Below are 13,940 nucleotides of genomic sequence, written 5' to 3'. Positions count from 1 at the left end.
GGAGCGAGTCTACTTCATATGTACACTTTAGGCAGCTCCATAACCCACAATGCAACACGATTGTGACGTCACCGCATATCGCGTTTAATTTACCCCACCACAAACAGCTCTATGATATATTAATTATTTTTTTTAAATATTTAAAACACACATATATACATATAGAATGCTGAATTAAACAATTTTGTAAGAGGAAAAAATAAATAATAAATCAGCTCCATTGTGGATTCCAAGTGATCAAGGGCTCAGGACGTTCCAATTCAGCACATTGCAAAGGTTCCACCAGTAGTGGGCACTCATGCAACGTAAGCAATGACGTACATCCGAGTCAACGAGACTGAAGGAAGTTAGCGAGGGAAGGGCATTTAAAAAACGAACTGGAAAGCAGCCCAGAGCTGTAAGGCTCTGTTATCAGTAGTAAATGCTTCTCCATCTGAAAGCCAGAGGGCGCGCTTGCGCAAAAACTCCAAATATGCCCTGTCGCAGAAGAAGATAAGGTGTCATATTGCTGTAGCTGAATAAACAGAAGATTGAAACGCTTTGATTAATTAAACATGACTAATAAACATACGACTGCCTTATTCTGTGTAAGAAGCCACATCATCACACAGAAGGACGCTCAACTGTCGTTATGAAGTGAGTTTGGAGTAAAAACATGTTATTAAATGTCTTTTGTTGGACAAGATGTTGATGCTTCTCATGTCAGGAAAGATTTTTGACGCGTGTGGCTTTTTGAAATGTACATTATAAACGACTCAAACTCGCAGTGCTTTCAGATGGATTAGCATTTGGAGCCATACTTCATTGACAAGTATGGCTCCAAATGCTAATGCTTTATAAAAAATTTAAAAAAAAGCAGCCTTTGCGATTTCATAATCGCACTAAGAATTGCGTTTAAGCTCAATGTTGTTTTTCATATCGTACGAGAAATTGTGCAGCCCTAATGTCGTGTAAACAGCCCCTAAAAGTAGAGCAAACTTTTAGAGCTGTTTTGCTAACCTGTGCTCAAAGACATTTCAGTCAGTCTGAAGTCAGTGGATTCAAACGTGCGAGAAGAATGCATTCTGATTGGCTCCCTCAACTCTTTTAAGCTACGGTTTACATAGCCTCAGTCAGTTGCTGAGATAGGAGTTATATCTTTACACCCTTTTCAGTAAAATTTGTGAATTAGAGGGATTTTTTTTTTTTTTTTTTTACACAACATGCATAACTAAAGAAAAAAAAAGAGAATTTTGGAATAAGAAAATAAAGAGTCACTGGAATGTTACTTGAAGACTAAAACACAATTAGGCAATGTTCATTGAACCAATGTGTGCAATTATCTCTTTCTCTCACAAACAAATCACACACACCAAGCAGGTGAATCAGAGCCTTTGTTTCAGTATAAAAGGAGGTCAAACACAGCATCACAGCACAACAGGAGAGAGAGCAAGTGTATATTTCAGCTGAAAGAATCATAATTACAGAACAGTCTTCAGGCAACTAGATAAACAGAAGCCCACTCAGAAGAACATTTAGATGTGTATTCATATGTACATTCAGAATTGGCCAAATAAATACATAAATAAGAATAAATTAACAATAAGTATAATTACATAAAAACAAAGTCAGAAGACACAGTCATTCCTAGCTCAAAATATTTTAACCAGTTCCCAAACCAGTATACTTTGCTATAGTTGAAAATACTGGCCCTATTCATGCCCAGCACTGGGCAGTCCCTTTGAGTTAGTGATGTGATGCCCCAGTGTAAAACAATACAGTAGTACTTTGTGTAAAGAGCATGTTAAAAGCATCATTTCTATAGCTACATTGATGCCTTTGAGCTAACACACTATCTGTAAAGCTGGAAAAAAAACATTCTAATGAGTTAACAGAAACATGACTAACCTATAAGATTTCAATATAGTGGTCCAGAACTAAATCCAAGACTTTGATTTAAGAGCCATCTATGCAGTGCTTTTAAAGTATCTCACAGACTTGGATGTTTGTTTAGCGACCCTCCTGGTGATAATTCAGTGCAAGTTTCAGTCTTCGACTTGTGTTTCATCCTCTCACTTCCACCCCTAATAATACTGTTTAGCATCAAACTGGCAGTCCTGTTTGTGAGTATGGCAAAACAAGCAGGCGTGTGACAACGTTGTTACACCGATGACACTTTTACCATAAAAGTGAGGACTAATTGGTGACAACACGTCATCAGTGGACCTCCTAAATATCCGGACAGAAACAAATGCTGACAGCTCGAGAAGCGGATAAACATCTTGTCAGCTTGGAGAAAGAACACAGTTGTTTTCCATTTAATGTGCAGATTACAATCAGTGGTAGTATGGACTCCATATTGTGGTGTGGATCTACTAAGAGGATAGCGAGGGCCATTATGCTGGCAGTCTAACCCTCACATAAAACCGATTGGCTCAGGTTCGTCCAAGTTCCTTGTCAACTTCAGCCTGGTTTTCAAGTGCAGCGTTTCAATGGGCAGTTCGGTCCCTTCCCCCCTCCGTCCGACATCTGGATCTTAAAAGGATTGGAGTACTGCAGCAGAGATATGCTAATGCATTAGCTCAGCTTCATCCAAATCCTTTAAATGACCCCCCTTCTTTTTTTATAACTGCTGATTCACTAACTGGATGCAGCCGCTGCCATCTTGTTTTCAGCTGTGATGAGAACCAGACAAGGGAAAAAAGGAGAGATGGATAACTGGGAATAAGCCATGCATCTGAGGGGTTGTTTTGAATCAAACAACTTCGGTTTTCACTCTTTTAGTAGTGAACATCTTTGCTTTAAACTTATCCACCCTTAATGAGGAATATAACTAAATAAATAAAGATTCTACAAAAATCTAAAATAAATTCAAAATCTATTTGAAATTCAACATAAATATTAATAAAAATTTATGTACAAATTGACAGAGAAATTTCTGTTCCCTTTTTCATATCGTCTATGCAACTGTAACAATCAAAGAGAGGAGAACAGGAGGGATCTTTCAATCCTACTATCCATCACTCATTTTAAATACTGTTCCTGCTTCGTCCACATCAGTCCCTTTTTCTGAAGCTTTTGACCATGGTAATTTACAAATGGCACACAAACCTTGCAAAGCAGCAGATGACATTTCCCCAACCTACTGCTCTGACACAGAGGATGTGCATGTTAGAGAGAAAATAATCTGTTTGGTTTGGTCTGAAGTCTTATTTTTCTTCTCAAAGAGAGGATGGTGGTGAATAGTGAGGGTACACAGCTTCAGTTTCTTTGCCTGCGGACCGATGCTGCAGGGTCAAAGAAAGATCTACCCATTGAACTCATTCCATCTGCCTTCTGATTCCTATTGGTCTAAACCTAACAACCCTGCACCTACATCTCTATTTCTACCGCTCTCTCAGTGCGAGTCAGTCTCTCTTGGGCTGTATCCATTGGCAGGGGGCTGGAGTGAGGTTTTCGGGTCTTTGCTGCTATTGGCCGCTTTGTGCCGTGAGGCTCTGGTGAAGAGGCGGAAGGCACCCCTGCAGATGAGGGAAAACCAGTAAACCTGCGGAGCCATGAGCAAAGCTGCACCTGCGTTATACTGCCAGGGAACGGACAGCGGCACCATGTAGAAGGGGATGGATGCGTACCTGTGATATGAACACAAACAAACATATGCATAGATTCAGCTTACAGTGAATAACACCGTGTCTACACCGACAAATTCGGTCTACACTGGACACAACAAAGCGACCGTTGCAAATGCATTTGTTCTTTGTGTCTGAAGTAGCATGAGTGCTTGAAGTACGTTGGAAATAGAACAAGGCATCAGTTTACCATTTACGCTCGCGTCTGGTGTAGACATAGTGTAAGGAATTATATGTATTTACTATAATCTAGGTCCCTTTCAAGAAAAGTTTGACCACTTTGCATCCACATTTGCAATGCCTTCGGGCAGCTATTTCAGGCATGCAAGACCAACTCCTATCTACTTGAATGGGGAAATACCAAAATCTGAAAAAAAAAAAAGTGCATGTTTTAGGTTGGTCCAGCCAATCTGCATGTGCAGTCCCAAGCATGCATTTCAGGACACTGTCTGTTTCAGTGGGAACCAGTTTCTAACGGCAGCTGCAGTGATTCGATGACTACCAATTGGCGAACGGCTCTTTTATTTTAGATCAAGATAGATAGATAGATAGATAGATAGATAGATAGATAGAGACTGTCTTCAGTATAATGCAAGTAACGAGCATCAAACTATACAGAATCTGAACTTGATGTTTCACACGTTTTGATCAAAGAAACTGGATGACTTTTCGGAAACGTCCAAAACTACTTTTGTGACTTGTCATTTAAAAAGCAAAACATTTTCCATGATTTGTTCAGTTTTGGAAAATACATTAAAAAAAAAAATTCTATTATATTTCTAGGTTTTCCATGGAAGCCCAGGTGCAAGCAAATTCAACTTCTAAGCTGTTTGTTTGCCAGTAAAGATGACAGTCAGAAATGTAACTAGGAGGACAATTGTCAAGTCTAAGGATTCTCGAATTTACTAATACCAAAACAACACAGCTCATGACCTTTGGTGGTTATTACAATAGTTTAGGAGGAATCTGTAAATAACTCATGTACAAAACTCAGTCCCGTGTTGAGAATGAGCGAGAAATATGATGCATGTTTATGCCTGACCAAAAAAGAAAACCTTCATATTTAAGATTTCATGTTAATATCAGAGGCACTGTGCCTCAGTGGAGAAAGAGAGGATAAAAGAAAGAAGGAATAGATGATCAATAGAAATAGAAGACCTAGTAAAAAACTGAATGATTGAGAGTGTTAAACAGTGATCATACCTGCCATAGGCGTAGTAGAGGTAGGGGAAGAGAAGAACTCTGCAGATGAAGAAAGTGACCAGCATAAGAGCTCCATTGACTTTATGTAGGAGAGTGTGTTGTTGCTTGTACTGAGGCAAAGAAACAAAGGAGAGCAGGAAGTAGTGAAAGAGAGAGCGTTTAACAGATAGAAAAAAAATATTAATAGGCAGAGCAATGAACTCTGACAACCATGATTCAGTATTCCCCATTACACATTTAACAGTCAAGGAGTGAAAGAGACATATACAAGAGAGTTGTTAGTCTGTGAAAGATCACTGTCATTCAATGAGATGTTTTAAGATTAGCAAGTCTGGTAGAAATTACGCATACACTATAAAAGGAAAGAAAGAGAAATCTGAAAATCTGCTTGTCCAAGTCATTAAAAAGAAAGATACGTTGACATAAAAGGAAGTCAGAAAGAGATGGAAAGATGTGGTGAGTGAGTGATTGTGTTTAGTACCTGGATGAGTATTTTTCCCAGACAGACAGACGGGGTGCTGAGTTCTGCTAGGAACATCACACCCTGGAAATAATCCCCTTTGCCCTGTCTCCAGAACTAGAAAGAGAGGAAAAGAATATAGGGAAAAGATACAAAAGGAAAAGGGAAGAGAGAGAGAGAGAGAGAGAGAGAGAGAGAGAGAGAGAGAGAGAGAGAGAGAGAGAGAGAGAGAGAGAGAGAGAGAGAGAGAGAGAGAGAGAAAATGGAGATTATTACAGGAATGAATATAAAGTTCAAAGCAAGGGAAAGAGGAGGGAACGGAAAAGAAAAGAGAAATGCAAAAAAAAAAAAAAAAAAAAAATTGGGAAGGGGAAACGGGAAGAAATGTAAATGAAAATGAGGAAAAGAAATGAAAGAAAGAGAAAGGGTAAGTGAAAAGGAAGAGAAAGAGAAAGGGAAAGGAGTGGAAGGGAAGGGAAAAGGGAAAAAATGGAAAAGGGAATGTGACAAGGATACAGAAATGGAAGGTGAAGGGAAAGAAGAGAAAGGGAATGAGGAAGAGGAAAAGGAAGAAGAGATAAAGGAAGGGAAGTAGACAAAGAAGGGGAAGGAAAAACAAAACAGAAAGAAAAGGCAGAGAAAGTCAGACTTGTGTCAGATGTAGAAAAGCTTAGTGTGGTTTTATCAGAGGAAAGTGCTGCAGAGGTTCTCCTGTCTTATCAGTCCATAACACTTATTGCCATTTAAGTGCAGCTAATGCCAGGGTGCTGGCTGCTGCACTGCTGCCGACAGCAACAGTCTCCATGGATACAGATGGAGAGTGATGGAGAGTATAATCACAGGGTGAAAGTACACAGGCCCATTTAGGACAAGTTTGACTCAGCCACACTTCAATCCACCCACATAGCATGATCCCATCAAATCACTCTTAAACAATCATGAAGCCACTGCGTTACTACACTCCAAACATATGGCTCTGATGGGCCTCCATAATCATATTCCAAAAAGAATGTAAAAAAAAAAAATTAAAAAAAAATAAATAAAAAAAAAAACTGCAAGTTAAATGTCATAGAAACCTCATTCCACTCACCACGGAGACAGGGAAACAGACAGTAACCATGACGACATGGTGCAAGACCATAAGGAACTCTCGGCGCAGATAGCCACTGATGGCTGACCTCATCGGTTTGGCCTCGCTATCCTCCTCGTGGTCTTTGACCTGAAGTTTGTACCAGTAGCACAAAAACATGGCATAGATGTCATAGATGAAGTAGGGGACCGCAAAGAGGATGTAGCTGCTGGTGAGCCAATGCCTGGACAGAGTGAGCAGAGAGAGATATATGGGATGAAGAGAGTGAGAAACCCCCAGTCGTCCATTATATTTGATAAGGATTTATAAAAAATAAATAAATAAATAAAAAAGATTTAAAAAAATATTATGCTCAGGAAGGCAACATAAATATTTCAAACCTGTGCAGATTTAAATTAACTTTCCATGACTTATTTCCTGATATTTCTATAAACATGTCCAAGGTGCTCAGTACTGCACCAGGAGGCTACAGGCATGTGTGTTGGGCTTGAAAACACTGTATGTAAAAAAGAGATCCTCTAAAAGATTCTAATAAATTTCTTCTTTTGTGTTGCATGTAAGAGAAACATTCATACAGGTTTAGAACAACAACATGAGAGTGAGTAAATGACAACATTTTAATTTTGGGGTGAACTATTCCCTTAAAATTTGACTAGCAAATCAAGCACCAGTCAGACTGTAGAGGCAGTAAAACTATTGTCTCTGTGTTCCCAAGATAAATGTGGACACAAGAGCAAACAATTGTCAAATTTGATGCAGAATTGTGAGGACAATTGTATGTCTATTTCTGTTGTTCTTTTGAACTTTCTATTCAAAGAATCCTGAAAAAATTTATCATGGTTTCCACAAAAATATGAAGCAGCACAACTGTGCTCTCTGATACCAATCTTTCATTTGAAAGCCACATTTCTAACATCTGTAAGAACTAGGGCTGTCAATCGATTAAAATATTTAATCGTGATTAATCGCATGATTGTCATGAGTTAACTCGTGATTAATCGCATCGCACATTTTTATCTGTAATCTTTACATTTTTTTCCCCCGTAACAAAACATCAAAAGCTCAGCCAAACAGCTGATCATAGCTGCTCAGCGCGGGTTTTTATTTCTCATCTACAGAAATATATCTAGTAGTAGAGCTAATGCAAGGGCTAGAAATCAATTGGGGTTATCCTTTGCGGAAACTTCCTCGTCGTGGTTGAGAGCGCAGTTCATGGTTGCATAGCAAAAATCTAATTTACGACGTATGCTCTCAATGACAAATGCAGAAAAGTTACTTCATGACCTCAAGGCTAGATTACTGTAATGCTCTACTAGGTGGTTGCCCTGCATGCTTAATAAACAAACTCCAGCTAGTCCAAAACACAGCAGTTAGAGTTTTTACTAGAACCAGGAAGTATGACCATATTAGCCTGGTTCTGTCAACACTGCACTGGCTCCCTGTTAAACAATGCATACATTTTAAAATCTTGCTTATTACTTACAAAGCACTAAATGGTTTAGCTCCCCAGTACCTGAGCGAGCTCTTAGTAGATCCTTTTTCTATTTAGCACCCAAACTCTGGAACAGTCTTCCTAGCATCGTTCAGGAAGCAGACACACTGTCAGTTTAGGTCTAGACTAGGGATGTGCGATATAGACAACAAAAAAAAAAAAAAAAAAAAAAAGATATCTCGATATTTTCTGGGATTTTCTCGATAACGATAATTAGACAATGCTTTGCTGAGTGTGTTTATTGTGTTGGTAAATTGGCAGGCTTTGGGCTGCTGTGGGCAGCTGACTTTTAAAGTTTTTGATATTCTTCATATTTTGTGTGGTGGTTAGTTCACAGCAGTGACTTGAAAAATGATCTTTTTCAATAAGTTTAAATAAATTTTTACATTTTTAAGGGCATTTTTACCTTTATAAAGCCATTTGTTTACCTAATTAAATGTATGCCTCATCTTTTGTGTCAAATTCTTACCCCCAAATTCTTATCAATAAATTCAATTAGAACATAAACAGAGCAATTCCAAGAGGGTCCTTGCACCTTGGTGCTCGGGCCCTAAATAAGACACAATAGGGCTGTTACCAATCAAATGAAATCAGAATCAACAAAATTAATCTTTGCAATGCAGAGGAAACACAGGATCTGCATCTGAAGTGCCATTTAAATGCATTTAAACACACTGTTTAATGCAGCTCAGAGCTGACAAATGCATTTTAACTGCAGTCACAAATGCATAAATAATGTTTTGAATTTTTAAACATAAAATGTTGAATATTGATTTTGAAATTATTTAAAGAATAAAAAGATACTTTAAATGTGAAATTAAAACCACCAGTAGGTGGCAGCAAGTCAATGTTAATGAGTGAGTCATTAGCTGCGTCTCATTTTTCAAATTACTTTACAAATTTATAAATAATTTTCATTCATTTGCTGAGAGTGCAACGAAGCTGCCGTGAACGCGTTGACAGCAGCGTGACACTTCCTGTTTCCTTTCCTGCCTGTGTGTCCTACGAAGGACGTCTCGTTTAATTTTGGTTAAGGACACTCCGTATACCGCATCCTTCACAGGACGCGTCCTCTGGATGATGCAGCCTTCGAAATGAAATGAAATGAGACACAGCTATTGAGTGTCAACCGATTCATTCAAACAGTAGATTCATTCAGGAACAAAGCATTTGACCGTTTTAATGAGTGAGTCATTGAATCATTAATTCAAAAGATTCGTTCATTCACCGCCGTTTGTTGACAAGAGACGCAAATCAGTCCTATGGCTTTGTTTGGAACTATTTTTGTTGGCGAAAACAGGCAATATTGTGTCTAAAATGTAAGTCACTAAATATTAACTTCTTGTTAACTGAAATGTTGTGTAAAATCAATATCACATTTGTAATCATTGTGATATTTGGAGAAAATGTGATATTGATTAACTATATTAAATGATACAAATATAAAAAGACAGACAGATGTACTTTTACCCCCTTATCTTGAATATTGGGTGCATTATAAAGGATTTTAATGGACTATATCACGCAGTGAAAGCGTGCACACTAGTCTAACATACTAGACTACAGCACGTAGTGTATGCGTGCAACTCTCTATGTGTTTTTGTAAAGTGCGGGACATACTCGATCATTTCAGATTGCATATCGTCAAAACAACAATCACAATATTATTGCAGACGATACATATCGCACACCCCTATTCTAGACTAATCTAGATGGAGGTTGGGTTCCTTGCCACTGTCGCCTCTGGCTTGCTTAGCTGGGGACACTTGTAGGTGAATTGACCTGACTGAAAATGCAGCTTTGCCATCACTGGAATAAATTACATTTTAAAATACTTAAAATAGAAAACAGGTCTTTTAAACTGTAATATTAAATTATTACAGTATACAGTATAATACAATATTACTGTTTTTTTTTTTTACTGTATTTATAATCAAATAAATGCAGCTTTGCTGAGCATAAGAGATGTGACATCTTTCAAAAACATTGAAAAAAAAAAACTATTACCGACTTTGAAATTTCAAACAGTATAAATGAATCAATGGAGTATGCAAATTAGCTTGTGGCAGTAATGTTGCAATTTATAGCACCAAAAAAAAGCTTTGAGTGTTGTGTTTGGTTACCTGGATAACTACTTTGGAGATATTATGTTGAAACACATTTATTATTTTAGAAATCCATTATCACAGCCATGAATATTTAAAAACACACTTGAGTAATCATGATACTGATGTACGTTTTCATTAACATATTGTTGATGCTTAAATTTAAAACCTGACTCGACTAAGACCTGTAACATAGGCCTAGTACATACCCTGTGTCCCAATGTGCATATTATCCATCCTAAATAGTATGTGAGATTAGAATAAGTATATCCCAAAGCATAGTATGTTGAAAAGAGTATGCCAAAAGTCTACTATTTCCAGTAGATTTTCGAAGTGTGGATCCGTGCACAGTCTGCACACCCTAATGACTAATGACACTTGCCCACAATCCATTGCGCTTTGAAGGAGAATTCGGTTCAGAACTAAAAACACAAATAAAAAGTGTTAAAAAGTACAACATGCCGAATGTGCGTGACCTACGGTTAAGTAGAGAGGTTTAGATAAAGTGGTTTGAGTGACTGATAATCAAAATTTAACCTGATAAAAAAAAAATATATATATTTAAATGTTATCCATATTATATTTAATCTACAACAACAATATGAACTTTTATAAAGACGTGTTTGGCCACTAACTTTTAAATGCACTTTTAATTTAGCAAAAATATGAGGTTCTCTGCATGAAAGACCCACGTCTGGAAAACCAATGTGCTACTTCTTATCTCCCCAATACTGTAGGAAATGAAATTAAATGAAATGTGGAGGATGTTAACTGTGTCAAGATGATTGACAGAAAAGTTTACAGTGACTTGATGCATGAGACAGAGCGTCCGTTTAAAGACGCTATTTTATGACGTGATAGTGTGTCCCAAAGCTTGTCTACTCTTCTGTTACACACTCAAAAGTATGTACTTCTTCACAAAAACAGTACATACTTTTAGGGCATAGTATAAGTAGGCGAATTGAGACACAGCATTAGTCTAATTCCCAGACTTCCTGTTCCCTTGATGTTGCATTTGCAACACATACCCCTGAGTAATTGAGTTTACCTGGCTTAAATCATTTATGAAACATGATTGCTGACCTATTTGAGCTGCCATTCTTAATTCGCTTGTGGGCCTTCGGGTTATGGCACAAAATAAATGAGATAAACAGTTCAAAACAAGATAAATTCGATTAGGTGAGGCAAATCAAATTAGAGCCAACCGTTTTCCATAAACCATCAGCGTGAACACATCAAATGGGTTTCACAGAGTGTCAAGATGCAGCTTTAAATTATGAACTGAAACCGCTGACTAAAGCTGTCACAAAAAGTTAAGTCAAGTTTTTCCAGAGTATTTTGCCAGTCTACTCTCGCTCACTCCCTTTTCCCTGGCTTGGTGTGCCACAGTGGATTTACAGATAGAAACTAATTAGGTTAAGAGCCTAATTAGATTATTCTGACATAAGGTGTACATTGGAGGAATAGCACATTCTTAGAAACGCTCAGAGTGAAGGGAATACTTTTGCACTCCTACACACCTGGGAACAATTCCATAGAAATGAGAGAATTCTCAGGTGTATACGCAAATTATGCAACACAAATGAAACAAGGCGAGAGAGACACATGCACATGGGAAAACAAACAAACACCAAAGTAAATCAGTGTTGAGTGTAGTAAAACAGTGAATCCTCCTGCCTATAAAATCAAACGGAATTACCAAAAAATATATTTTCTCTGATATAATTCTAGCCATAATGCACATTTTCATCTGATACTCACTGGTCCTCGATGATGTCTTTACAAGAACAGGCGATGATGTACCCGGCAGAGGATGCCATAATGGCTTGAATGGAGGACACCAGTCTGAGAAAAAGTGAGAGAAAAATAACATGCATGAAAGAAAGCCAAAGCAGAGAGCAAAACAGGCTGCAAATACCCTTAGATAAGAGATATTCAAAACCATTAATAGCAAATTTTGATGATACCAGTTAAAGAAAGGGTCATTTAAGCAGGATATTACAGTTACTTTCCTAGCTAAGCTATGCATCAGACAGTGCACTGCAACCAAACATAACCTTTACATGCAATGTCTTTACTCAGCAGATCTTAATCAGACACATTTTTTGCAAAAAGGCCTTCAAAACAAGATAATAATCTCTGGCATAAACTTACGGTTTCACATTTAGTAATAGACCAGCAAAACCTACCAACATTTAGTCAGTATAAAATTATCTAACCCCTCAGTTTCAGGCAACCATTTTCTGTTTTAAAATTTTTTTTTGTGACTTTCACAAATATTTCAGTTTATCTAAGCAAGTGTACATTTTATTAATGCGGTTTTATACCTACACTCACCGGCCACTTTATTAGGCCCACCGAGAGTGACTACCTTCTGCCTTCATAACTGAACTAGGGATCTCACGGTGAGGAAATTCATATACCAGTACATAAACTTGCGACAACACCGGTATTACTGAAAAAAATTGGTTGGGGTGTTGTATTTTGAATGCATGTTCGAATTCACGATCATGCATACGCTGTCTATAGGCCTATAATTTGTGTGCATCATGGAGCCGCTATCTATACGCAGGGTATTAAAAATGCTTTTGAATGCGCACTCACTTTTCACTTTCACTACTCTGTGTATAGCGTGTGGCGGTACTGACCGCACATTTTACAAGATAAGGCATTTGTCAATGACGCTCATGATCTGTTGAGCACCAAATCCTCCGCCATAGTCTTGTCAGTCATCTCTCCTTACTCTCTGCACATGAGAAGTGAAACCTGACTCCTGCTGCACTGTTCTGCTGTAACTCTGCAGCTCATGCTGTATGGAGCTGAACAGACACTTTTAGGTTATAATTGTAGAGTCCGCTGTCCAACTTAAATAAATGTTTTTTATTTCTATAAAAAAGCAAAGCGATAGTGGGGGCGGTGCTACGATGGGCAAGTAATGTAATTGGTGTGTGGCTGAACACAGTGTAACACTGGTAACCCCGAATACCCTAGCAAGCCTAAACAGAATTAATTCATGATAGATAGATAGATAGATTTAACAAAGAGTTGGAAACATTCCTCAGAGATTTTGGTCCATATTGACATGATAGCTTCACGCGGTTGCTACAGATTTGTCAGCTGTACATCTGTGATGCCAATCTCCCGTTCCACCACATCCCAAAGTTGCTCTATTGGATTTAGATCTGGTGACTGTGGAGGCCATTTGAGTACAGTGAACTCATTGTCATGTTCAAGAAACCAGTTTGAGATGATTTGAGCTTTGTGACATGACGTGTTATCCTGCTGGAAGTAGACATCCGAAGATCGGTACACTGTGGTCATAAAGGGATGGACATGGCCAGCAACAATACTCAGGTAGACTGTGGCATTTAAACTAGGGATGTCAATTTACATAAATTCCTATAATTGATTGTTGTTTAAATTAACCGATTAATCGTTAACCTCATCCTTTCAATACCGAATCGTGGGCGCTACTAAGTTATCATGTTACTTAAACACTTGCTTAACCATCACAAAATAGGTGTTGTTTTAAAGCTTACAAGTTTGGCTTTACAGTAAATAGAGAATATGACCATCACTTAACAAGTGTGGATAAATTTGCTGAAATATTAGAAGTCCTCTATTTTCATGGTAGCGTGAAAAATAGAACCGCTTCACATTAAAATGTGAGCTATAAAATAATCATACATAACAGACAGACTTTTGCCATATCGTTGAAATGGTCTCAACTACCAGAATACAACCAGCATATTTGTTTCGCTTAGTATGAAAAAAAGCGCCACTGACACATTTAAATATACACATGATGCTTTTACACCACGTTTTGGTTTGTAAATTTGTGAAACATTAGCAAACCATAGTAGATCACATATTTATTTAGAGCAGGCTGTCTCAAAGAGCCCAAAAACAACAAGTCAATGCGTAGATCACGGAGTGACATGACATGCTGCTTGGCTAAAGCTATAAGACTTCCAGGATCACG

The 13,940-nt window shown here is 37.9% G+C and overlaps 1 protein-coding gene across 5 annotated transcripts in view; it reads right to left on the bottom strand.

Annotated features, from left to right (window-relative positions):
* Nucleotides 1-1,355: 1,355 nt before the first annotated feature.
* The window catches only part of tlcd3ba (TLC domain containing 3Ba), a 17,875-nt gene continuing 5,290 nt past the window's right edge, over nucleotides 1,356-13,940 (bottom strand). For 4 of the 5 annotated variants that reach the window (XM_051886731.1, XM_051886733.1, XM_051886732.1 and 1 more), the window contains 5 exons: nucleotides 11,720-11,803; nucleotides 6,362-6,584; nucleotides 5,293-5,388; nucleotides 4,812-4,921; nucleotides 1,356-3,611 (listed from right to left, as the gene is read on the bottom strand). In XM_051886731.1, coding sequence (XP_051742691.1) covers nucleotides 3,377-3,611; nucleotides 4,812-4,921; nucleotides 5,293-5,388; nucleotides 6,362-6,584; nucleotides 11,720-11,803 — 748 coding nt within the window. In that variant the 3' untranslated portion in view covers nucleotides 1,356-3,376. The remainder of the gene's footprint in view (nucleotides 3,612-4,811; nucleotides 4,922-5,292; nucleotides 5,389-6,361; nucleotides 6,585-11,719; nucleotides 11,804-13,940) is intronic. The other variant, XM_051886735.1, reaches the window with a different exon arrangement.

Source organism: Ctenopharyngodon idella, chromosome 3 (genome assembly GCF_019924925.1).
Source record: "Ctenopharyngodon idella isolate HZGC_01 chromosome 3, HZGC01, whole genome shotgun sequence".
NCBI classification, from domain to species: Eukaryota; Metazoa; Chordata; class Actinopteri; order Cypriniformes; family Xenocyprididae; genus Ctenopharyngodon; species Ctenopharyngodon idella.
Note: the sequence above shows the minus strand (reverse complement) of the source record. Positions and strands in the feature narration are given on the sequence as shown.